General features: G+C 36.3%; 1 protein-coding gene across 1 annotated transcript in view; it reads right to left on the reverse strand.

Moving 5' to 3' along the window:
• Positions 1-2,907: 2,907 nt before the first annotated feature.
• The window catches only part of GBE1 (1,4-alpha-glucan branching enzyme 1), a 143,164-nt gene continuing 119,377 nt past the window's right edge, over positions 2,908-26,694 (reverse strand). Inside the window, exons 13-16 of the mRNA XM_069024673.1 lie at positions 22,787-22,971; positions 21,554-21,684; positions 14,569-14,686; positions 2,908-4,918 (exon numbers count right to left, since the gene is read on the reverse strand). Of these exons, the coding sequence (XP_068880774.1) occupies positions 4,862-4,918; positions 14,569-14,686; positions 21,554-21,684; positions 22,787-22,971 (491 nt within the window). The 3' untranslated portion in view covers positions 2,908-4,861. The remainder of the gene's footprint in view (positions 4,919-14,568; positions 14,687-21,553; positions 21,685-22,786; positions 22,972-26,694) is intronic.

Consider the following 26,694-nt stretch of genomic DNA (forward strand, 5'->3'; position numbering starts at 1 on the left):
TGGCAGCTGCCTGGGGCTAAACCACAACATCCATTACAGCACTGGCAGCTTGGTTTCTTCAGTGTTTGCAGACACAGCTCTCTTCCTAAATGCACTGTACCTGTTCTGTCAGAAACCTCATACCACCAGCAAAGACAAAATGAGGTAAATTTAAAGCACTGAATAGTCAATAACAGACTGTCCTTGTTCTATACATTTAAATTGTCATCTGTGGCACAGTCAGAAGAAACAAGCAAGAGGAGAAAGTTCACTCCTAGCTTTTAACTACACTGAAGATTTGGAGTTAATTTGATGTTGAGTCAAATGGCATGGATGATTAGTGCTGCATCAATTTTAATACTCTCCTAATATTGAGAAATTATTATCTGCCTTAACTTTTTAAGACAGTTTTCAGACCTAGTTCAATTAAACACTTAAGATTTTTTTTAAGAGTTCAGATTAGCTTTGTAAAAATGCAAAACCAGCAGCTAAGCTGAGACTGATTTCTTCAATACATACAAGTGCTTACATTGTCTCCTAATTTATTTTAGGCTTTAATTTCACATGAATAGCCAAAACTTATTTATATTTATGGGGTACATATTGTACTCACAGGCATGAAAAATATAATTTGTCTCATCTAATGAGTCATCATTAGCTTTTGTTTCTACCTTTCCACAAGCAGAATACTTTTAGCTTATTAAACTGGAGTTATTTTTACCCACCAACTTATATAATTATTTTTAATAAGAGCAGTCATATGTCAGCCCATCACTACTACTGCAGCTTATTTTCACATAAATCAAAACCTGACAAAGCCTACTTAAAGGAAACATTGCATGAAGAAAATAAATCCTTTTCTCTCTATGTAAAGGCAAACATGACCAAAACCTTTGGATTTCCTTTTTTTTTCTTAAATGCTTGTGAAACTTTTAGAAAGAAGCTGCTTCTCTCCTCAAGGATCTGAAACCAACTCTAGATAATCTAAACAGAATTAAAAAGTAAGATTGGCATAAGAGACAGCTCTCCATCACAGCAAATTACACTCTCAACCCTTTCAAAACACTTGCACCATAAACTCTGAGGTGTGAAAACACACACATGTCCAGAATCTTCCTTGGCAAACTCTTCCAATTAATTGTTACAAAGATGCTACTTACAGGCTGATTTTTATGAAACTGGGATCCGAGCCAAGGTATGATATATGAAAATATGTAAAACACTGCTTCATCTCTGTAGCAGTAGTTCAACAATGACAACACACCCAGTTTGGAAACATCAGTCAATGATAAAACACTTAAATGCAGAATACTTAAATCCCTAGAAAATCAAATTATGAAGCAGAAGACAGACAAATCATATGCCTTAACGTATTCAGAATAGAATGTCCACATTTATTTAAGTTAAAGGAAACAATTTCTGATGTTCATTCAGTTACCCTTCACTCTTAACTACTGAGTTACTTTTAAGCTCTAAGAAATGAGACTTAAATAGACAGGAAGTTCTTCCTTTAACCACTGATGGGCTGTTAAGAACCTGGAGTCATGAAAAAAATGGGGAAGCTAAAACTACTTCAAGATGCTTAAAACATCATTTGAAAGCAGAACTGTGACTGACAGATTAATACACAAAAATATCACCTTGCAGTATCTGCAAGTACCACACAATTGCTTATCTGGTATCTTACTGTTCACACAGCTGCTCTCCCTTTGGCAGAGTACTACCAGCACCACATTCCCATCTTTCAGAGCACATGGTTAAAAGTCTTTACTAAATTGAATAGAATGAGCAAGAAAAACTTCATAGGAAAGAAACCCCAGAAAGTGCAGTTTTTTCCACTAAAATTTGTTTTCCAGAAGTACTCACCAATTTTAAACAATGACTCCATTCTTCATCTTTAAAATAAACCTCAGGACAGTAAAGCTTGAATTGTGGGAGGAGGAGAAAACAGCATGGAAATTAAAATTCATTGCTCATAGAACACAGCAGTGTAGTGGATGCCTGCCTGTTATCATAATAACCACTTGGTCTGGAGAGTAACTCGAATTACTAAGTACAAAGAACCCTTCACACACAAAGTGCAAGACAGAGGGAAGGTCAGTCTGAAACTTCAGATGAACTGGCAGGTGAAGGTGAGCTTGAGTTCTCATGGAGTGTTAGAGAAATTGTGGAGCAACAGCTTCTGTGGCCAGGGCTACCAAGAATTCCCAGGTGACGGGGAAGTCTGCATTTCTAAATGTTGAAATATAAATCCTTATCAGTCCTGTAGACTAAGAAAGGTTATCTTTAAAGAGTGTTCCTTCACTATGTCTGAATATCTCTGGAGAGCTTTGTACCCTGGGATAAATCACCACAGACCATTTACTTCCGTGACAGAACTAAGGAGTGCTGATTTGAGATGTGGCCAAGCAAAAAAGCTCTGGAGCTCCTGTGCTTCTCAGAATGTGCCAGGCTTCAACCAGACATGGTGACAGCCTCAGAACATGACCGTAAGGAGGAGCCTTGGTTGCAATCAGAGTGTCACTAGAAGGAAGGTGAAAGCTTAATTTCTCTTCATAATCCATCAAAATTCAAATGGCAGGAGGAAGAAATTGGCTTTCCAGGGGTATTGCAAGGGAAAATTTTCCAGCCTTGCAAGACAGGCAGTAACACTCTCACAAGTGCAGAGGTGGGCTCCAAAAAACCCTAATTATTATGCTTTCTGTAGCTGCATGTTTACCTTGCAAATTTTGTGGTTCACTTTTATTAATCTATCACTATGTTAAAGAAAATATGCATAGGAAAAATATTCTACCAATCTCATTATGATTTTTTTTTTTGACCAAGACAAGTCCCCGATTTCAGGATGGGGCAAAATCTAATCTGTCTTTCAGTGTTAACACCACTGTAAAATCGTTTTACAATGCAAGGAATGAAACCATATATGTATTTGTTTTCTCCTCCTCAGAGTTTATTTTGCATGTAATTTTACAGTTTATACTTCACATCATACATTTATTCCTTCTCTTGGAAAAAGTTTTGACACAGACGCTTGCCTTGCATTACATTTTGAAACCTGGAACTGGTGCCAGTAAAAAAAAAAAAAACAAAACAAACCACCCTATAAAACATATTAGATCAATACAATGTAAATATAACATGTATTAGAAGTTGCTCGTTATTTCACTACAAGGAAAAGAATCTGGGAAAAAAAAAAAGATAATCAGTTCCAGTTGCTAAAACAGTTCAGTATATTTTATTTAAAGTCATAGCGTAACAGGAATGCTTTTATTAGCCCACAACCAAACAATGATCAAACTGGTGTAGAGGAAAATGAAGCATGATCCTATGGTACTCAACTGCAATATAACATTCTCTGTCACACAGAACATATCAGACTGGGGATGTCCACAAAGTCTTCTCAGTGTGAACTCTGCAAAAGACTCTTTTCCATCATGCTGCATTATTCCATCCCTTATTTTGCTTAGGAAGTAAGCCACAAGTAAGCATTCCAAGAACTGTGAATAGATTGTCAGTGTTGGCACCAACTCTTCAGTAGTTTACACAATGGTTCACAAAGGAAACTGGGTAAAATTATGACTTGGAAATGGTCACGGACATCTTCCTCTTTGGCTACTTTAAAAGTTAGAAAATTCAGATTTGTACAAAAGACATTCATTTCAGAACCAATTCAAATATGTTTTTAAATAAATGGAACAAAATAAAGCATGTCTCGTTAATTTGGTATTAATTTTCCAGAATACTCTGCAATACATTTTCAAATATACAAAATCTTATTCTTTACAAAAAAGTTGTAGCTCGTGAAGGAACTCACTTGAATTGTCTTAGCAGCACTCCAATAATTAACTATCTTAATTTTAATCAAAAAAACCACCTTAGTTTGATCACTGTATTTTGAGACTGCTTCTTCATGAGAAGCAATGTTTCAAAAGTTATAAAAGTGCAAGAACATCATCATGTTCCAAGCTGAAAGGCAGCTTCTGGAAGTAGTGAAATCAGTACTGCAAGGTCCTGATGTCAGTGAAATAAATGCAGTGGGAAGAACTGTACTTTAAGTACCTCTTCCAGTGTGGTATTGTTGCATTAAGACCAAAACATGCTTCTCACTGAACAATTTAGTGATCTAAATAAAAGAGTTGTGTGACTTTTGTCCAGCTGCAACAAGTGACATGCTCAGACTAAGTGATTAGGTGGGAGCAGATAACCAGCACACACAATAGCATCAGCAGGCCACCACTCAATAGGCCTGCTCGTTTTGCTGCCCAGCATTTTTGTGCATTTTTAATTAAATAAAAAATGGCAAAGTACAAGACTCTCAGAGGACCTTCTCATCCTTTTGGATAAACATTTCTAATTCCATGTTAGACTTCATTGAAGAAGAGGAGCCTCAAATTAGGTCCCACAAACCGTTAAGGCTGCCTTTTAGCCAAAAACTTCTGTTTTATTTAAGCAAACTACTTACTTTTAGTAAGAAGCATTAATATATAATGAATATTTGAATTCACTATCAAAATGAGGATTATAAGAAATTACAAACTTTGGAGCAGGATCACTCTTATCATTCCTGATAAAGTTCTGTAAACAACATTTTAATTGAGAATACCTGCTGCTTTGCAACACCTTAAGTGTAATTTTGTACTACTAGAACTACAAACCCAACGTTTTCCTTTCTGCTTCTTTGTAAAGCTTCCTCAAAAGAGGGTCTAGCAAGTCAAGAGCTCTGCAATTACATGTGAATATTAATCTTACATTTTAAACACCTAATATTACTATACTCAGTCTCAGAAAGCCTCCTTAGAGCAAGTTTTGTTATACTTAGTACTAGTACAGTGTATCAGCACTTCTTTGTGACTTGCTTCCTTGGTGGTAGTTACAGAGAACTTCACTTTGGGATATCCGTGTTCTGAAGCACAAGAGCCACTCTGCTTGGAATGTACACCTGGGAAAAACGAGACAAGAACAAGAACAGCTGAAAAACCCAGAAACCTTACAGGACCCAACTTCTTAATAACAGCATTTGGAAAAAAAACCCCATATTTTAACTGTTAAAAATCTTTCATTTGTGCAGTGTTTTGGGTCATAAATATAATATTTAAAGTATGATTATTGACTGCTTAGTCCCTAGCATTGGAATTACACAAGATAAAAATTTAAAAGGCAGCCTGATTACAATCTATTTTCAATCTCTTTTCTACTTTTTTTTTTTTTTTTTTTTTTTTTAATATCTCCTCATGATATATTTTAGGTGGCTACCAGGAGAGGGCCTCATATAACTTACAACTACCAGTTTCAGAAATCTGAGGACATCTAGGTGAACAGACTGGTCAATGATAAATGACAAAGTTTTGCAACTCCCTTCTGCTGTGAATGACAGTTGTCCCAAGGCCTGTGATGTCATTTGCTACAGGTAAATACCAGCAATATGACACAGCAGCATACTCTTCACACTCTTGGCATGTCTATGGAACGTCAGTGTCTGAGCAATAAAACTCACTCTCAAGATTGGACAGAATCAAAATTAACCATTTAAATGATGGCATTTGCCTTCCCCTTTTTTCCCTGCATACCACAAAAATAACACATATAATCAAAAGAGTCCTCATAGATCACAAAATGTGGCAATGTATTTTTCACAGCATTCCTTCCAAGCTGAGTGGTCACCATCAGCAAACAAGACCGATATGTGCTATTTACCAATTACCTTGATACATGGTACTCCATCAATTGTCAGGTCTATGAATGTGTTTTCTGAACAAGTCAATAAAAATGCAATTATAAAAGGTAACACAAGATTGAAGATTATTGGCTTCAGTCTGACAACGTCCTCTTTTAGACTATCCTTCATCTCTGTGGAATGTCTAATATTCTGCAATTTCAACTGCGTTATCTGCTAACGAGAGCCTGATGGCATGAAAGGCTTTCATTGTTTTCAAAACAGAGTAAAGCAATAAAGGAAAGAGCTTTAGGAAAAGGAGAAAAAGGGAAAGAACAGCTGATCTTCACTGAACCAGACAGAACTGTGTCCAATGCTTCTTGAAAGGCAGTGAACATAATGATTTCCCCTAAGGTTTCTGTGATAAATAGCTTCTATAAACCTGTGCAGGAGAGGAAACACTTAATGAAGTCAACTACCTCAAAACATATAGATAAAGGAGAGATTTTAAAGTTGTGTACTGAGACATTCATCGCTCTGGGTTTGGATGATGAAGTGAGAAAGGAGAAGGAACAAACAGAAATAAGTTTTCTGAGAAAGAATTTGTAAAATGTTACTTCAGTTAAGAGAATAAAAATTAACGTTAATAGAGGACACAGCAATTCTCAGTTATATTCTGGTCAATAATGTGTCAGATCCTAGGAGGAGTAAATTGGCCCAATTCCTTTAAAGTCAATTTACATCATCTGAGAATCTGAGAGCAGTGTGGATCATCCAGCTCCAACCACTTCACCGACAATCAGGATTTTAAAACTGCTTTAAGCACAATTTCAGAATTTGTGCAGATGATTGTATTTAAACTAATGACAAATGTGTTTTCCATTTGCTGTGAAGAGAAGTATCTGCCAGCTTCTTACTTTAGTCACATACTTTGTCCTTACCTAGGGAAATTAAATATGTATTTTAGAGCTTTTCATGTTGGTGGGCTTCTTGCTAAATCATAGAAAAGCCACATATGGCGCTATCTCCTAATCTTATTTCATTGGTCAGTGTAACCACCTCCAAGGCTATTTGCTACAAAAAGCAACAATTAAGGCATGAACAATGAAAAAATATCAATTGTTGATTAAACATATTAATAATTACAAATAAGATTATTAATTATTCATTCCACTGGTGTACAATTTTTTTAAAAGGAAAAGTACTACACAAGTATTAGGTAATACTTGTTACAAATATATAAGTAGTATTCCTTTCCCCCAGCCCAACAATATTTCCAGAACTACTACGTTCTGTGTGCTGTGGCTTTGTTACTTGTTTCAATAGACAGAACTCAGAACATTTGTGGGATGGACTGAGGAAGAAAAATGTGACCAGTGAGGTTGGGAAGATCGCTCATCTTTCCTGAGGTAAGGTGCAAACTGGAAGGTTATCTGCCCAGGATCCCAGCAGGGTTTTCAGCCCAGATTTCTCAGCTCCACTCCTCCTTCTGATAGCCTGAACCACAGAACTTCCTCAGCCTTTTCACTCCAATATTATTCCTTCTCTTTCAGCCCCTTTCACCTGAATTACCACTCTCGTAGTAACATATCCCCCTTAACTTAAATTTCTTTTCTCCATATTTTTCCTGACTGTACTGACTGTTTCAAGCCATTGTACCAAGTTGACTGTGCTCCAAGCATATGCTTCAATCTGCCACTAAATGACACGATTAAAAAAGCCAGGAATCCACTACTGACAGGATAAGTTGAAATGCAAGCATTTTATTGTATGTTTGAGACCAGACACCTTCAAATATATAAAAGTATGGACAATCCTTAGCTCTAGATATGTCTGTATTGGACCTTCAACACTCAATTGATCAATGGTTCACTCCAATTCAGTGTCACCTACAACTGTGCTCTGTCTCATCATGCTGGCCACTGCTCAAGACTCCAAACAGTATCAGTATCCTTGATACCAAACAACAGCTGGACACTGCACTGGGCCTCTGATTGCTGACATTGCAGTGGCCCAGCCAAACCCAGTGACCCAACAATCTTATCCAGCCCTGTAGATCCTCAGCTCTTAGGCAGGAATACTGCAGGAGACCAGGCTGAAAGTCTTACTGAACTGACTGGAGCAACCTTGTGCATACAGCTTGAGTCATTTCATCAAGACAGCAATCAGGCTGCCCGTGCATGTTCTGACTTTGCTAAATCCAGGATGGCTTTCTGACTGACCCATCTCATGTAACCCACTCGCCTGGACAGAGATTCCAAGAGGAGGTGGTTCTTGACTTCTTGAGGAACGTCCCTACAGACCCCTCAGCCTTCCTTTTCAGCCTTAGTTCCATTGTCAGAAATTTCCCCTGGCCACTATGATTTTTCTCAGATAATAGTCACCAGCCTTGCAATCACATCACTGAAATCATCCAAGCCTCTGGGTGTATCTCACTTATATACAGCATCTTTAACCTATTGCTCTGCCACTTTATTTTCAGTGGTGCAGTGTCACACAGAAAGGGTCTGAAAGTCAGAAAGCAGGCTTTGTCCTTGGAGTCAGAGCCAAAAAAAGGCACTGAATACTCCTGTATTGTCCATATTGTCCATCAAAGTTTTGAGTCTTCCCTTTGTCAAGGGACTTGCCTTTTTTTTTTTCTTAAGGTGCTCTTCCAATTAGTGGATTTGCAAAATCACCTTCTTGCCCTTCTTCATTATATATAGTATACAGCCTGAGATATATATCTATCTATAAATAGACAAGTATGCTAAAAGTACAAAGAGATTTCCTGATTAAAACCATCACAGGAAACCTAGGTATTCATCAGCAAAAAACATTATCAGAGATATGCAATTTTTGACTTTTTCCATACCCTGGGAAGTGTGTCTCAGAAGTTTATTCTTTCATATACTGTTGCTGAATTATATACTTTCAATTACCAGCTTCAGTTCTATTGATCTCTGTTCTTTTAACCTGCTTTTTCTGATCACAAGTTTTATCCCATTCATGTCTCCTTCACCATTTCCCAAGGCTCACTTGATGAACATGGACAGAAGTGAAAACCCAAAGAACAGAACACTAAAGAGAATTCATTCATAGCTAACTCACATCTTGATTCGCATCAATCAAATCACCATCAGAGTCTCTCTTCTGTGTCAAGTTTTCTGCTCATCCTGAACACCCTTTCCAGCCACTTCCTCCCTTCCAGGCTCACCCATGTTGGAAAGGCCCTCAGGAGACCCAAACTCCCTGCTGAAAGCAGGGTGAGCTCTGAGGTCAGACCAGGTTATTCATGTCTTTAGATCTCAGTGAATTGTCCCTCTGCTCTCTATACCAATTGCTAACTTACAACCTCGAGCCCTCTAAGGTTTGCACCAACTCCACTATTTTAGGAAGCCATCAAGACATCTAAAAAGACCCTCAGGAAGGTTCATGAGGCCTTTTCTGATGGGGGAGTGTAACATGGGAACTGGAGACATCAAATCTGTTTGAGACAGGATGACTCAGCTGCAAAGACAGTTTTTGACAAAGTTAACTTTCAAACATTTAGTCATAAAATATCACTGAAAGTCTTTTTATTCTCAATTTGGCAGGAATGGAGTAAGTGCTGTTACTTCATCAGCAGATGTGCTAACAAAGAGGATGGTGGGAGACAGGAATCTTGTTTATAAGTCAAATACAAAACAGGGTTTTGTTAGCACCTTTGACCTTTTTATACTGCATGTCAATATGAGGCAGTTACACTATCTGAAACTAGGCAAGTCCCACACAGATGAAGGCTTCTGGCATTCAAACAGTATCTCTAGTAAGGAGACAAAAAAAAAAAAAAAGAAGGAGATTTTTTAAAGCCAACCACTTTGCCACCAACACACATGGAGTTCTGTCAAGATCATAGTCTATTCATGATGGCTATCTCACAAACAGGGAAAAAACAACTGGTACTACTACTGGCCAGGAATGCAAGATGTTTTCAGCCAAATGCTTACTCCTTATAGGTTTTTTTCTGTGAATATCCAGATAATTTCAAGAAAAAAAAAAAGACATTAAAAGAGTTAAGAAGAGTACATGTAGGAAGCACCTGTGAACAGCAGCAGCTATAAGCAGAAATATCACCTTATATATTCCAGGAGAGGACTAAAATACTCAGCAATCTCCAAATGTATCTAAAAACCCACAAGCAAGAGATTCTGCAAATGACAACTGCTACTTTCAGATCTGTCAGACTAATTCAGTACCAGGTGCAAGCACAACTGAAATTGGCTGGAACTGCAATGAACTACTCTTCATCTGACTTTCAGGATTGGAAAACACCAAGCCCTAAAAATAATTTCAAGGTCATTTTGTAACAGATGGGAGAATTACTAGAACTCAGAGCTAGATCAGGCACTGCAGAAAAATACTCAGTAGCACATATTGCAGCTGGTAGATGCAGAAGGCAATGTCACAAGAGTCTGTGCCAACATTATCCCAAACTTTTAATTAAAATGAGGGCTTTAGACAATCTCCTGTCCCTGTATCACTACTAATTGTCACACACGGACACTATTCTGAGAATATAATTAACCATCAAAGAATAAAATAGATGATAGCTCTTCCTTTCTGACTATAACTTATTATACAAAACCTCACACATTTTGGTTTTCATTTTGCTAGATATTGCACATGACAAAGAAGGTACACTTAAAAGAATGTGAAGTTCTGCCTTCCAATTTGTTTTTCAATTTACAGCTATACAGCATGAATATGCAGAAAATAATTTCTTAGACTGTCTTGCTTCATTTATGCAAAAGAAGTCCATATATTGCACAGGGTGTGTCTCAAAATTGCTCCTGTATTATCTTCTGCACTCTTCTTTCATATTGACAAAAAGTACTCTAAAAAAGATGGCAAAGCCCCCTGAAAAACAAGTAGACTGAGAAGGAAGATAGGATAAAACAAAATTACTGACAGTAACTTTGGAAGCATTACATTTGCTGGTGGTTTTAAGAAGTCAAACAACCAATGAAGATGAACAAATGCATTTAGAAGTCATAATCATCAAGAGCTAAAAAGACATTTCTGGTATTAAATTCTGACTGATTCACCTCGTTTGAACAGTTAAGTTTCCAACTACAAATGTTCTTTCATTTAATCTGTATATCTGTGCATGCCAGGGGAGACAACAGTTAAAGATTACATCAGTCCCTTAAAATTCCATACATAAATCCTTATCATGAAAGTTATTTAAATGAGTATTTTCAAACCTAAGGTCACTAAAAGCTTTTAGATCATTTCAGTCTATGGGAGTATTTTAATTTGTCCACAGACTCAAGGAAGCAGGAAGTTGCACTTTGACATTGAATAGTATACATTGAGGTCAAGGTTAAAAACCCAAGCCTATAATAAGGATATTCTTAAAATAAACTACATAATTTCACTTTCATTTAATGTGAAAAGATTATGTCACTGAATGCCAAAAATAGAGAATCAGAAAAAAGACAGCACTGGGGACAACGGAAAAGGAATACTCTGACATCTATTTATTTTTTTAACTAATTGGAAGGAACTACAGAAAAAGTAAATCTATGGAAGTTGAAATATGTTAAGCAATTATATTTCACAATAAATCATATACTGCTTGTCCAATGACACAACATCCTCTGCAATATTCCACTTAGCCTTATTACTCAGTTCTGTTGGTGCACAAAGTAGGAAAGTATAACCCCCCTCCATTTTCATATAAATCCAAACTTTTGCTGGGGTACAAAAAATTTAGTAGGAGACTTATTGATAGCTAGCTCTTTCCTACAGTAAAATTCAGTCAAGTTGGATACCTTAGAAAAGACCAACAAAACATTTTGAGTGACATTTTATTAAAATATTATACTACTTCTTCCCCCTGCCCCACACCTAAATTTCACATCCAACCATGAAAGCCAAATTCCTTACCAACAAAGGAATTAATCCCTAAAGGGGCACTAAGATCTGGCAGGGGTTGAAATGTGTGTGCAGCACTTAATTTACATCTTGGAAAGAGATGATGAGACATAAGCAAGACTAAAGGTTTATAGAAGCATTCAAAAAGCACACATCTTTTATAAAACATACCCCAAAAAAGACAAGTATGAGAATACCACAGTGGAATTGTAAACAGAAATGAAGCTGTGGTAAAAAGTGACAAAATGGTTCACAGCTCGTTATTAGAAAGTTTGATTACATGGAATGTTATGTACATTTCATATATTTGTTAACAATCCATTATAAAAAAGCAGTGAAATGGAAAAATTAGTACAATTATTTAAATAAGTCATATTACAAAGGAAACTTCTGTGCACTTTCTATGGCATTTTCAGGGTGTTTCTGATGATTTTGAATTCTGGCCCTCTAATAGCTTTACTAAACAAGCCTGAAAATTGTACAGTGAAATGCTCAGCGGCACTTACAAAGCTTCATCTTCTTCCAGGATTCTTTGCTCCAGGAATTTCGTATCTCCCTTCTTCTCATTTTGATATGCCACCTTGAATCTTTCTTTTATTAGGTGATTTTTTTAGAATGAATCATGTCACATTTAATCTTCTATTTTTGTAATGCATTTGGGTGCTATTTAAGCTTGACTTGAGAAGCAGAATTATTGCATGTGATTTCATTTTGTCACGACCCTCTGGGCATGTTTTGCTGACAATGTTTACTCATACACCTTAAGGGAGGTGCATCTGTCATTAAAAAACTACCTCCTTGAAGTTTGTGGTGGAGGAGGAACTACAATTTTTGAAACAACAAACTTAAGTCTCATGCATTATGAAAAGAGAATAAAATGATTATTAAATGGCAGGAAAATAACTTTTATGAGTTTATCAGGGTGGCATCATACATTACTTGAAAAGAAATCTGATGAGAAGACTTTTGAGTTGGATTTTAGAAACTGCAATTAAGCCTAAAGAAACACCTAAACAGGACAAATTACCCAATAACTTCAATGTAAATTGCTATTTAAAATAAAACATCTTTGTTTTACTGCAAAATAGCAGCTGGAGGCATTTACTGTAACTTCTGTTCTTTCTTACGTGAAGATCTATTTGCTGAATTTAGGTTTTCCAGATTTTTTTCCCCAGTTACTTCTACTCGGTGTCCTTTCACTGGTATTTTACCTTTATTTGGTGCATGGGGCATCCTCTGGGGGCTTGGCTGAAGGTGGTCTGTGAATTGTGAATATGAAGGACGTAAGAGTAAGTTTACCTGACCCATGCTGCTGGGTTTCTTTCTTACCTAGAGGTGCCATTGCCATGCCACAGCTTATGCTGCACAAGTGCATTTGCTGCTGTGTTTGCCACATGCCTTATCTTCCACATGCTCCTAACAAACAGCAGCTTCACATTCTGTCATTCTTTTTGCTGCCTTGGATGGCTTGCACTCACCATCAAATGGACTAAATGTGAAATATACATTCAGAATTACAGTTAGTTGGCTTGCAAAAGTTAGTGATAGATAATTAAGATGCTCTCCAATCACCCAGGCAATGTATTTGAATTGGGCACACGAAGCAAGAACTCTGGAAGCATTACTTTGCTACATAACCTTCAGGAATGAAATTCTAGACCTTTCATTTCAAATTAGCACAAATACTTACCCACACTATGAGGACATTGTCACATGCAGATACTTTAAAAAAACCCACGAGAAAAACATTTCTAAGATCCTTTACACCAAGCACAATGAAAGCACAAAAGTTTTTTATGTAATGAAATTATTTTAAATCAGGCAAATGAAAGAAATGCCAATACTCTGGATACAATGAAAGAAAGAGAGAGAGAGAGTAGAAGTGACAGTAATTCTCAGGAGTCTAGATCTCATGAGAAAATTTTAGATGTGACATTAGAAATTCATGTTTCGTTCTGCCATGGAAGAGGAGTGGCCCACACAAATCAGTGCAGATGCTCCATTTTTGGAGGCTCTTAAGGTCACAAGTGTAACTTATTTGCAGGTGTCCACATGTACCAATATACTTGTGCATAGAGACACATACCCCTCACCCACATAAATGTTTTAAGCATAAAAATCTACTCAGCAATATAACTGTTTTCAGAATTTTTTCAGTGAACTCTTGCCTTAATTCTCAGCCTTTTTGAATCTTATTTTCTTGTGCTTGTGAGCATATAGACATATGTGAGTGCATAAAGAATGGGAAATATGTGCACATATATATGTATACATAAAGAATGGGGAAAATATAGTTTTCAAATTGCTACTTGTAATGATTCTGATTTCAAGAGCAATTAAGAAAGGTAGAGTTTTATTAGTGACCACCTCAGCTAACAGAAATTGTATGCAAGGATATGTCTCCCAATTCATCTCAGGTGATTTGTTGGAAAGTCTTTATTCATTACTCATATACTTTAGGACTAGAGATCCTTGAAATTCTTGATGTGAACAGAGAAATTCTGTTCCATTTGGCAGTTTTTCTGTAAGCTGAGTAGGAAAAAGCCAGTTGGCAAACACATGATTTGCTCTAATTCTTAGAGTTAAGCACATGATTTTAAGACAGCAAACCAAGATTCAGTTTCTGAAGAGCTTCAAACAAAGCAAGCATGAAGATGGAGTTTCTCAGACATGAATATAAAGCAAATTATAATATCAAGGATAGTAACTCAAAAGCATATTAGGAGGTTTTCATGCATGTTGGCAAGGAACACTGTGCACCAGACACTGCAAAAGTGCATGAAAATATAAAGGTAAGGTTGAAAGAGAAAAAATTAGTTAACATTATTGGTTAAAATCAAATCATAATGTTATTATCTTTACTGTATTTAGACAAAGGTTAATTTCAGAGAATAAATTAAAATTTCCCCCTCCCCCAGATACTAGAATAGACTCCATATTTGTCCAAAGAATTGCAAAACTTACACAGATTAAAGTAGAATTAAAAAAAGCAAACAAACCCCCTCCAAACAAACAAACACCCCAAACAATTTACTTACCATAATTGAATTAGGTCGATAATTGTGAGGATATTCTTCAGAGAAGTACTCTGTATTGTGGTCCAGCCTTTGATGCCCTCCATACTCTCCAGCATCAGAATCCAGAAGGATTTTATACTTAAAGGCAACTGTTAAGGAACTATGCCAAATTACTCTTAAACAGGAAAGAAATCAAAGCAAAAAATCTAGAACTGCAAGAATGGAAGCATGCCAATATATTCAATATAAAGCAAAAATCATAACAAACCTAAGAGTGGAAAAAACATTCAGAACACATAGAAGTCATATGAAGTTTCATCCTGAAAATTTAACTTTAGCAAAGTGACTCCTATGAAAGAGAGTACCTGCCAGTGTCTTCTGCAATCTGCCATGAATGATAAGATTATTACATTACATCAGATATGCACAGCACTTCAGGTGACAAACTAGACTAAAAATGTACCACTAAACAAAAGGATGCATTTGAATTGCATTTAAGAAGTAACATAATTGTGACCATCAAAATCCATCGGTATTTAGCAATATTTTACAGTCTGTCAGAACCTGATCAAGTGTCAATGAGAAAAACATGTAATTTTACAGAAGAAAACCTCACAACTCTTTTGAGAGTCTTCTGAAAGAAAAAAGTTTGAATTATTACAGCACAGAGGAACAAAAGAAAGAATATATTCTAAGAGAAGTCTTTTTAAGAGACAAGCATTCTGACTGAAGTTGTTAAAATGGGTTGAATTATTTAACAAAGCGTAGCAATGAGTTGGAATACCTGTAGATACTTAAAAGGATTCTAACTGATTTAGTGAAAAATAAAAGATAAAGTTGAAACAAAAAAGTCAGAAAACATAAGGAAATAAATGGGGAAATAAAGATCTAATTCAAGTTCAAAAGTCAATTTCTTCTTATATGAGACAAAACCAAACAGAATATTTTAATTTTTTTATTATTTCAGTACCTTGTATTTTCTTGATTGGACATAATTAAATCATCTTTTTCCCTCCTGAAATTACAACAGAAAGCAATCCCCATTCCCCACCACCCAAAAAAAAGAGGGAAATAACAGTGCTCTATAACCCACAATCTGCTTCCTCTATTCTAAGCTGTGGAAGAATCTTATTTTCCTAGAGCTTGTATTTAATAGGATTAGGGATGAGTGAAGCAACACTCTTTCAAAAGAGTCAGTGGTTCTCAAGCTGTTCTTGGGCTTCTGTGTTTGCTCAACCTTTTGAAAACAGGCCTGCTCAAAACCTGAAGGACTGTGATATAAACAGAATTGTTTTCAAGTCTCTTACACAATTCCATCAGATGAGCTGGAAAATTTCCCAACCACCAGCCTTATTGATTGAAATCTCTAGTGACAAGGAAGGCTGAAGCATGACATCACACAGAAGTAACCACAAATTTACTCTGAGACACTTCAGTCTAGAAGATTGCAATGAAGAAAAGTAAATGCACATGAGGAAAAGAGCAAAGCTGTCAATTATCTCCCAAACCACGAATGGTAACTAATCCCTTCCCCACAAGTGTTTGCAGCAAAATGAAGGAATAGTCCAAAACTGCCAAGCTAGTTGTTGAGTTCTACAGGGCAGGTGCCCAAAGATCACCACATTCTCCAGTAAAATCCTCATGCTTGTTATCTTTCCTTACCAAAAAAAAAAATAAAAAAAAAAAAAAAAAAAAAAAAATAAAAAAAAAAAAAAATTGGAAAATTATACTTTGCCAGCTTCAGTCCTCAAAGGCTTTCATGTGCACACCACACACACCTCTCCCCTCCTTTATCTCATAAGCACATTCAAATTACCATCCATTTGTTGTCATGTACAACAAGCAAAGCCACCAAAAGACAAGATCTAGTCGCTCTTCAGTGTCCTTTCAGCAGCAGCAATGTCTGCTACTGTTCCACTACATTTTTTATTAACATGGCAGGAGAATGTCTCCATGGAGCATTTCATGGCTTGCTTCTGTGATCTACACTACACGTTACATTTAATAAGTTATCAATGTTGTTGAAAGCCCTGACATGTTTAATGATTCCCTTAAAACTATTTACAGCAAATGCCATCGTTATGGCCATGCTGTTTTAAAAACAATTCATAAAATTATGTCTGTATTGCCAGAGAGCACTGCTGAATTTAATAGCACCATGTCTTCACACATATATGGCCTATTTTGTGTAAATACTGTTAACCAGATCCTGAATAATGGGGTCACAAAAGAATTTTAAGATCTTAACAAATTAGATATTTGTCTGGGAAAAATAACTGGTTTGGTAAACGTGTGCATTTGCCTTCCAACTTAAAGCCTCACAAAAAAGTCAATTTTCACATTTCAGAATTTTTCAGGCATCTAGTTCTCTGAAGATTACTTTCACAAAAACATTAAACAACAGATGTACATTTTAACTAAGTACATAATAGAAGGATTTTTTTATGCAGTGAGGTCTCTTTGGTTTTAGCAACAGTGTTGGAAATACTAGCCTGTATTCTCACTGGAAAAAAAAACAAACCTGCTTTCTGTTCAGTTTGGTGCTCCAACTAAACTTCCTACCCACTACAAGGGAGGAGAGCAGCAAAAGCAATAAACCCTTGTATAGATAGAGCTGAAAATGGAAAAACTGACACATTATCTACCACATTAATTACTGAATTCCTGTGCTTTCACAATGTTTTGAAATACATATTTTAACACAATTTTTAATTTTAATCTTCTGTATGTTTAATGACACATTTGCAAAGTAAATGCAAATCATACAATAGGATAATTCGTAATTTTTCCAACACTTACTGCTGATAAAAGAATCGAAGTGGTGCCTGTGGGGGTGATAGAGTCTAAAGTGATTCAACCATTTTGTTTTTAATAATTCTTCAATTTCACTGAAAAACTAACATAAATAATTTCAAGATGAAGGGTACCACTGTTGCTCCTCTCCACACACTTAATTTTGAAGACTAAGGATTCAACCTAGAAGTGACAAAAAGCATATGGAGAGTATTTGGCTAAATTTTGTAATGAAGTTAAACACCTTGGCCTGATAAAATTAAGATCAGGATATTTCAATGACAGCTGAAGCCATTTAAGCACTCAATACATTCACAAGTACTGAGAGGGAGGCAGTACTGTTACTTTTTGCTTCAGCCAAATATGATTTTTGTTTAAACCACATGTAAATTTAGAAATACATCAATTCATGTTGCTTGGTGATTATAAACATAAAATGCAGATTTGCTTTTAAGCCAAGATAACAAACTTTGTTAAAAAAGGGGGGGATACACACATATAGCTTCATTTTAATGAGACTTCCAACACAGACTAAAAATTATTTAACAAAATCAAGTGTGGAGTCTCAAGGAAGGAAAAGGAGTCGTTTCTGAAATCTTTAAGCCTCTTTTCTATTCTTTCTCCATCCTTTCAGCCACGTTCCTTTTGAATAGAGGAAAGAAGGTTTCCATATTGAATTTTCACTGCAGACTGGCCTTGGAATCCAAGAACTATCCCACAGAAAGGCCTAGGCAGTATTAAAAACATAAAATCAGAAACTTATGAATGGTTTTCCTGTTAACATTCAAAGTTTTATCTACAACCAGAAAACTAGAGACAGCTGACCTAGATGTTGATTATTCAGCTACCTCAAAACTGAAGCAAATTAGGCAGAAATAATTTGTTAGTTCAAGCTGCCTTTCTCATGAAAAGGCTTCTGAAAGAGCATAATTTATGAAGTAAAATTCCAGCATAAGCACAGAAATGTTTTTCTTTTTCCTTCACACAACTCAGAAATCGGGCACTAGAATATGCCACTCTGATACTTACACAGACTCCGTCTTCTCCCATGCAGATCAAAGATGCATTCCCACATTAGTATGCTGTATTTCTTATTCACCTATTAACCTTAAGTATCAACTACCTTGATGGAATTCAGTATTTGACTGATCCTAAATTAAGTCCTTTGTCTCGACGTGCCAGAATTCTACCAGGCAGGGACAGTTACACAACCGCACTTCAAAGCGGCGTCTTTGCCTTCAGCACTCGCATGCCACTGACTCATTTAAATGACCTTCCCTGTTCATTAGAAGCTCTAGGTGCACGCTGTAAATGTCAGAGAGCCTGAATTAATGTGGGGATTTGTTTTTAAAGTATGCTTTTGCAGCACTTTGATGACAATATTTGTGATTCCTCAGGTCGAATCTAGTTATTTGCTTATGGACAACTCTGACTTCAAATCACAGAATATCCTGAGCTGGAAGAGAGACACTAGGATCCAAGTCCAGCTCCTGGTCCAGCACAGGACAGCCCCAAGAATCACATGTGCCTGAAAGCACTGTCCAAATGCTCCTGGTCTCTGTCAGGTTTGGTGCTGTGACCACTGCCCTGGGCAGCCTGGTCCAGTGCCCAACCACCCTCTGGGTAAAGAACCTTTTCCTAATATCCAATCTAAATCTGACACAGCTTCATACCATCTCCTCAGACCCTGTCACTGCTCACCAGAGAGAAAAGATGAGTACCTGAATGTCCTTGTGAACCCTAAATTCATGCCACTCTGGTATTCAGTCTGGGACTACAATGCTTTGCAATACATGCTATGCAAAAATGGCAATATGTAAAACAAAGAAAGTACTCTTTCCCATGTCATTTTTTTCCTGCTTTAGCAGTATATGACAACATCAAATGTCAAAATACAAACAGAGATAAGCTAGCAGCAATTCATACTGCTCAGCATTTATGGACTCCCATGCTCACACAAAAAATTAAGGTCTCATTCCTTGAATTCCTCAGACCAAGGTACAGCATCTTAGGAGAACAAGTCGTACAACAGAGCAACTGAATGTCAAGGAAAATAAGTCAAGAGTGAAGGCTGAAGTATAAGGAGGAAGGAAAAACTGACCCCAAACCGACTGTGACTTTTCATATAGACATTGACTGGCTGAATATCCACAGAAAGACTTTCCAAACCAGGTGGGACCAGCAGAACTCTAATGTCTACTGACTACAACTTCTCTTATAAAAGTAGAATTACCTTTGTTATGCTAACAGCCTATGAACACAGAACAGCTGAAAGAAGAATGACAATTTCAGTGAGTTCAGAACAGAGGACTCCCTACAAAAATGCAGAGCAGGCAAGAAGCTCTGTACCTTTAACATACCTGGTAACATATCTGAGAAGCTCTATATAAAAACAGCTTATATAGCACTACAATATACTGATAGGCCAAAGCTGTCCTTAATAAAGGCAAATTTAATGACAAGTGTTGTATGCACTCATTTGACTAGTTCAATCCACAAAACAAACTCAAACCTAAGCAGTGAAAGGATCATCCCATTTCCCACAATTCCCTGTATCATTCAGAAAAATGTTTAATTAAAAACCATTTAATCAGTATATTATAGCAATTTGTCTCTTCTGGCTTATAACAGCAAAGGGTATCAAATTAAAAATCCACTAACTTATCAAAAGAAACAAACTGACTAACAATAAACTTTTGCTTTTAGGTACTTCCTCTTCCTGTCTAAGTTTCAAAGAGATCATAAAGAATTCCTTTTCAAGTGGAGAAGTTGTTCTGAGGATTTAATAGCACGGTACCATATGTCCTAGTAATAGGACATACTTTTTTGAAGTCTTAGGTTAAATGGTTCCATTAAAAAACTATACATAAAATTCATGGTTCTAATAGCAGGAGAGGAGTTAGGAAAAAACCCTAATCAACATTAAAACACCTCAACATATTTAAAGAAAATAGATAAGGAAATTCCCCTAGATATTAAATAGCTCCTCTACTCTTGTCTGGTGAGCTCTCCCTCCCACAAAGTACTGTGTGCAGCTCTGGGATCCTCAAGATAGGAAAGACATGGACCTGTTAGAGAGAGTCCAGAGCAGGCCATGAACGTGATTAGAGGGCTGTGAAGACTGAAAAAGTTGAGGTTGTTCAGACTGAAGAAGAGAAGGCTCTGGGGAGACCTTACTGCAGCCTTCCAGTACCTGAACAGGGCCCAGAAGAAAGCTGGGGACAAACTTTTTATCAGGGCCTGTTGTGCTAGGACAAAGGGGAGTGGTTTTAAACTGAAGGAGGGTCAATTCAGACTAAATATAAGAAAGAATTGTTTTACACTGAGGGTGGATAAACACTGGAGCAGGTTGCTCAGGGAGGAGGTGGATGCTCCATTCCTGAACACATTCAAGGTCAGGCTGGACAAGCAACCTGATCTAGTTGAAGATAGCCCTGCTCATTGCAGGGACAAGATGGGGTTTAAAAATTCCCTTCCAACCCAAACTATTCTACGATTCCGTGACTGAACTAAAGCAACTGAAATGTGGAATTACCCAGAAGGGCTGATAAATAAAGAGTGGGCTAAAACTGGAACAGCAGTGCTTTAAACTGTCACAGTACAAGTCACTAAGCTGTGTTTGGCAAAGAAAGAAACTGAATTTGGGCAACTAAAATTCCTCCTGAAAATCAGCTTTAATTTTTGGAATCTCCCTCAACACTCAGAATTTGGACACAAATGCAAAACCAACCAATTATTCAAGTAATCATTTACTGCTCAGCTGATCTAAGAGCACATTCTCAGTCCACCCAGTTTTAAAGTAGAAATGTACAAATACAAATTTCCTGATAAGGTTTTTACTAATGCACTTTCTTGTGTGACTCCATGCACAGAATCACCCCACTGTAGTGGCTTTCTGTAGTTTATTTAAGAAGTGGGAGTTACTTGCTTTTTCATGTCTCAACAGAATTCAAAAAAAACCAAAGCATCACATGTCTTTATATTGAAATTTTTTACTTTTGCTTTCTACAAACTTATCTCTTATGAAGAAAACAAATTTCTAAATTATCTTTTTGCTCTACACAAAGAATTTAAGCAAGATTATATTAGTGACAAATAAGGGATTTCTTACCTTTTAACTACAGGTTGCACTCATATTAAAAAAAAAAGAAATAAAATTAGCTTTCAACTTCTAAAATTTTCCTCACAAGCAAAACAGTATAGAAAAGGATATTTTCCTGGTGTTTCAATACCCACTCTGTAGTCCACATAACTTTGGTATGGATGGAAGTTGAAAATAAAAATGAGACCTGCTCTCTCAAATGCTATGACCTTATTGGATTCATGCTTTTCACTCACATAGGCCTAGGGGAAAAAAACAAATCAACACCTTAAAATATTTCATTTCTAACTAAATTAACAAAACCAAGAAAAACCCCTCTGCTTCTGTACCTCATTTCAAGTAATATAGGTAAATATTCAAGTGACAGAGATAAAGGAATTAACATCCAAAATGAAATCGTTTACCTATGAAATGTCATATAAAGTTTTTGATTACTAAACTCTAGCTTACTTTTTATAAGGCAACGTAAAATTAAGGAGGTAGAACCCTGTTCAGCCCAGAGCACTTGAAAAATTCTTGCTCAAAGACTGGTAACATGGTCTTTCCATCACACTTTCCTTTAGTAAAAAATGGATTTCTTTTTGTCAAATGAAATCTTCAACCTACTTGTTACGGGGATCTGCATCACATACACTGTTATTAATTTGGAAAATGAAGCACTGGATGTGTTTTTTTTGGTTGTGTTTTAGAAATCTGTGTAAGAACCAGGTTTGATAAGCCACATTAAACAGCTGCACATACCACCTTTGTTCTATTTGCTCAAGCCATTAATAAATAAGTAGATATCAATTTAAAAAAAAAAATCTTTAAAGTGGATTATGACTAGTATGAAATAATTAAATACTGAGAAATGATAATAATTGAGCTTCTTTCATAAAAATTACAGTGTGATACTAGTGTAAAAAATGCAAATGCAGAAATGGCAGGTTGAGAACTGGGAAACTATAACTTACACTAGACTCTACTGAGAGTTTTTCCTCAGAAATGGAGTAATTATCTTTATAAAGTGTAGTGTCAGAACAATTTATTCTTTTTGAAAGCAATTCTTGGATTGGATTACGGACAATTTTATAGTCTGCTTTATCCAATCCACAGATACTAAATAAAAATAGGAAAAATAATAGGAAAAGACCATGCTATGAAGCTAAAACAAGACTGTTTCAGGCTTCTATTATCTGTGGAAGATATTTCAGTGCCATGTTTTGACAACTTGAAATATATGATGAGGCATTACACAGCGCACTATAGTGTTTAAAATTTCAGCATGCAAATTTGGAAATGTTGTTACTCTACACATGTACTCAGCTGGTGACTAAAACTTACCACTTTGTATATACAGCTTACCTGGGGAGATGCAAGCCAGCCAAATCTTTCCTCCAATTTATTCATATCTCTATCAAAGGCATTTAGGAATTTATAGCGAAGAAGATCATCCTCAGTAAGATTAAACTGTCTTCTGGCGTAGTGGTAGCTCTCATTATTCCCTATTCTGGGGAAGTCAAGCCATTCTGGATGTCCAAATTCATTACCTGTATTTAGAAATATTAAGGATCTGTGAAATCACATGCTAAGAATACACTATGCCTGTAGAAGCAAAATATATTAATGCATATTTCCTTTCTACAAGTTTTAAATTCCACCGAATCTGCTTCCATACTTAAAGCAGTCATTTTATTATTATGTCTCTCATTTATTAATACATCTCTCAGAACTTCAATTCATGTTAGCAAGTTTGTTTGGCCATTAAAACCACAAGAGCAAAATATCCATGGACTCCAGGGGAAGTAGAAAGTGATGAAAGAATTGTAAACTCCATGCTATCATGCCATGCTTAAAAATTTTCCAAAAATTTTTCTGTGTAGCTAAGTGCCATTATGTCTCGATTTTCTACAGTAGTAGCTTCACAAGTCTGCCAGTCTCAACCAGATTATCTAGCTCACAAAACTACTGAGCAGACTTCTCTTGAAGACAAAGAACAGGTTTATCTGGACTTGGATCACATTCAAAAAGAAGGAAAATGTTGACATTTAATCAAGAAAAAGTTTAGCTTCTTTTATGTAGAATTTCCAAAGCAAATCTCAGCTGTTAAAACTAAAGATTCAAAGCAAGACCTCATTTGGGACTCAATATTTTGAGTGACTTTAATGTATCCAAAGTTTTCTTGGTTGATATATTGTCATTATTACAGTTTGAGACAACTCTAAATGCATTTAATAATTCTAACTCATGCTATGACCTGCTGTCCTGCAGACTCTCAGTCATTTTGGACTATTCATTTGATACAGGATTAAAGGGTATCAATTACCTTGCAAGCTAAACACTCATTTCACAGGCCATGACAGTTGATTCACGACAAACATTTCACAGATTAGACACACCCCACTCACCATAAAACACAAATGTGTACCTGGAAATATGTACAGAAAGTAACATGATGAAACTGAAGACGTTTTGTACTAAAACAAACAAAAAAAAGGAAAAGAAAAAGAAAAATCCTCACATTTCTACAAACTGTTACTCAGCTTTTGTCAATGAACTGGAGCTCTGTGGGCCAACAGAGGGCAGGGATACCCAGGGAAGACAAGAGACTCTTGGCTGGACACCCAGCATGTGCACCTACCACCCATCTGCTGGCTCACTTAGCCGGCACTGCCTAAAAGGCCTGGAGGATACAGGCAGCAGTGGCAACTAGGAACTTCGATTTGTGAAGTGATTTTTATAATTCCATGCTTCACAGGAACAAAGAAATGAACAGAGAATAAAAGACAAAAGCCTCATATATATTTAGGAGAATCCTTCAGAGTGGTATCCGCTTTGTAAACAAACTGACAAGTTGTAAATTAAATTTCCTATTCGAAAGCTAAACCACTAAATTTCATATTCAGCTCAAAACTGGAGACAAGTACAAAAGAATCAGAATCACAGCAGGACTTTCAAAATGACCTTGGAATAATGCTGGACTGAGCTCTTAAACTGTGCTAACAATACGGTTTGGAAAATGAGGAAAGCTATTGCTACAAAACAGACACTGTATCTAACCAAATTCAATATTCTCTGAAGAGCTAGGCAAGGTATTACCTTCTTTCATGATTTGCACACTATTGAAAAGATGAACTACATGAGATAGCTCAGCTAAAGACAGCAAAAAACATCAGAAAGTCAGAGATGATACATATCTTGAATTGATAGGCAAGGAAATCATACCTATTTGTTCAAGAAAAAAACAAAAATGGGGGAAATAAGCAATAGAAGATAGCAAATAAATTAGACTGAACTAGCCCATAATTTCTATGGACTATTTCACTGTAAGTAGAGCATGCTTCCTTCAGGTTTATAATGCATAGCTCCCTCACCTCCACTTGCTTTGCCTATTTCCCCACCACAGTAACTAGTGTGGCTCCAGTGCTGTTTCGTTGTCTTGGCTTTTTGAAAAGAACAATATAAGTGGAGCAAAATACTTAAAGCAGTCCTAATTTCCTAACTATTACTAATGGCTATTAAGAAAAAAAGGGAATTTAGCACAGTGCAATTTGACAAAAGACTAAGATCCTTTTTGTTGCCAAAAACACAAGCCAAGGTCTAAACACGGCATGTACTTTGACAGTCTGTGTCTACGAGCACCGTCTGGACAATATGCTCCTGTTTTTGTACTAGTTGCTTGACTGTAAAAGGGTCACTTGGTTTCTCTTTATAGAAAAAAAACTTGTTCATACATTGTAACAGAATGAATTCAAGTAGTTTTGGTTAGGTTTTTAAACTGTGGTAAAGGGAAAAGAAAGTAATATTTAGGATGCATCTGCATCTTGCGATGCATTAAGGCCATGCATCCTATAAAAACCCCCACATCTAATACTATTTTTTTTTAATTGCTATTTTTTACTAGTTTAACTTCATAACAAATGACAGGAAGGACTAGGAAAGGAAAGGCACAGATAAGTGACCAACTCTTATTTCTAGAAATAACTACTGGTTCAGTAAAGCATGATCTGCCTCCTTCTCCATGTTACACTTCTCATCTCTGACAAGAATCAGCAACATTCACTTCTATTTAGAGGCTTTCACAACTATCAAGAAGTACTACTGGGATTCCTTTTCCTCCCATTACTTTACTGTTTGTAAGTGTCCAAACTACAGATTGACAAGAAGCCAGCTGCCACAAGTGATGCAAATCAAGACAATGGAACTAACACGGGGGAGGCAGAGAACAAAGCTGAAATTAACTGAAGTTTTGATTAGAGAAACAAAACAAAGACAAATCCTTGAAGAGCAATGCATGCTAATTTTATCTAGGAATTAATTGAAGTTTGCTGTTTCCTGCATATTGCGCACACTGGACAACTTTATTATGTACAAAATTTCAAGATCACAATTCCAACAAATAAATTAACTTTCTACTACCATAATGAAAATTTATGTCACCCTTGTTTATGAGGCTAGAAATGCATTTACACCACAAAGGAGTTAGGCTGCTGCGGATTCTTTTGAAGTTGCACCCCACAGGTCATTAAAGTTTTCTTGATCTCTCTTCTTTGGACATCCTTAGTAGCAATTCTCTCCCAAAGAATAAGCAGAACTGAAGGGATATTTAAAAGATGGAGCAGGCAGATTAAAGGGATGCCTGTTATTTGGAGTTGTTTGCATTTTGAATTACGTATGACACTAAATACTTTAAAAGCAGTTAAAACAAGTAGTTTATTTTATACAACAAAGGTAAGAAGTTTAATTAGGTGTATAAGGCTAAACAAGGTTTTAAATGATCTAAAACACTACGAAAAGATCCTATTTAAAGCTGATGAGCTGGAGACTGGACACATTGGGATGAAATTCCAACAGCTCCACCTTAAAGTATATCTATCAACGTATGTGGAGTTACACCAATTTACAGAAGCCAGACAATTAAGTCATCCAGGAGCTGTAACTGGTTTGAACTTAACTTCAGTGCCTTTGTGAATGATGACGACAGTGCAACAATTTGCAGGCTACAAACAGAATCAATGTAAATCAGATCTAGATAGCATATGGTATTTATCATTATTTCAAACAATAAACACTTCAAACAATGAATCTTCATTTTCTCTCGTTGCAAAGCTCTTGGGTGTTAAGTAATTCTGATACTCTGTATTTACTCATATTTGTACCAAATCTTCTTAACATTCATTACTACCAAACCCAAACAATAAACACTATACTGCCTCTGAATGATGAGAGAATGAGCCTCACTGTAAGCATTCCTTTAGTCTTGTAATCCATGC

The sequence above is a fragment of the Aphelocoma coerulescens genome, chromosome 1, assembly GCF_041296385.1.
Source record: "Aphelocoma coerulescens isolate FSJ_1873_10779 chromosome 1, UR_Acoe_1.0, whole genome shotgun sequence".
Taxonomy (NCBI): domain Eukaryota; kingdom Metazoa; phylum Chordata; class Aves; order Passeriformes; family Corvidae; genus Aphelocoma; species Aphelocoma coerulescens.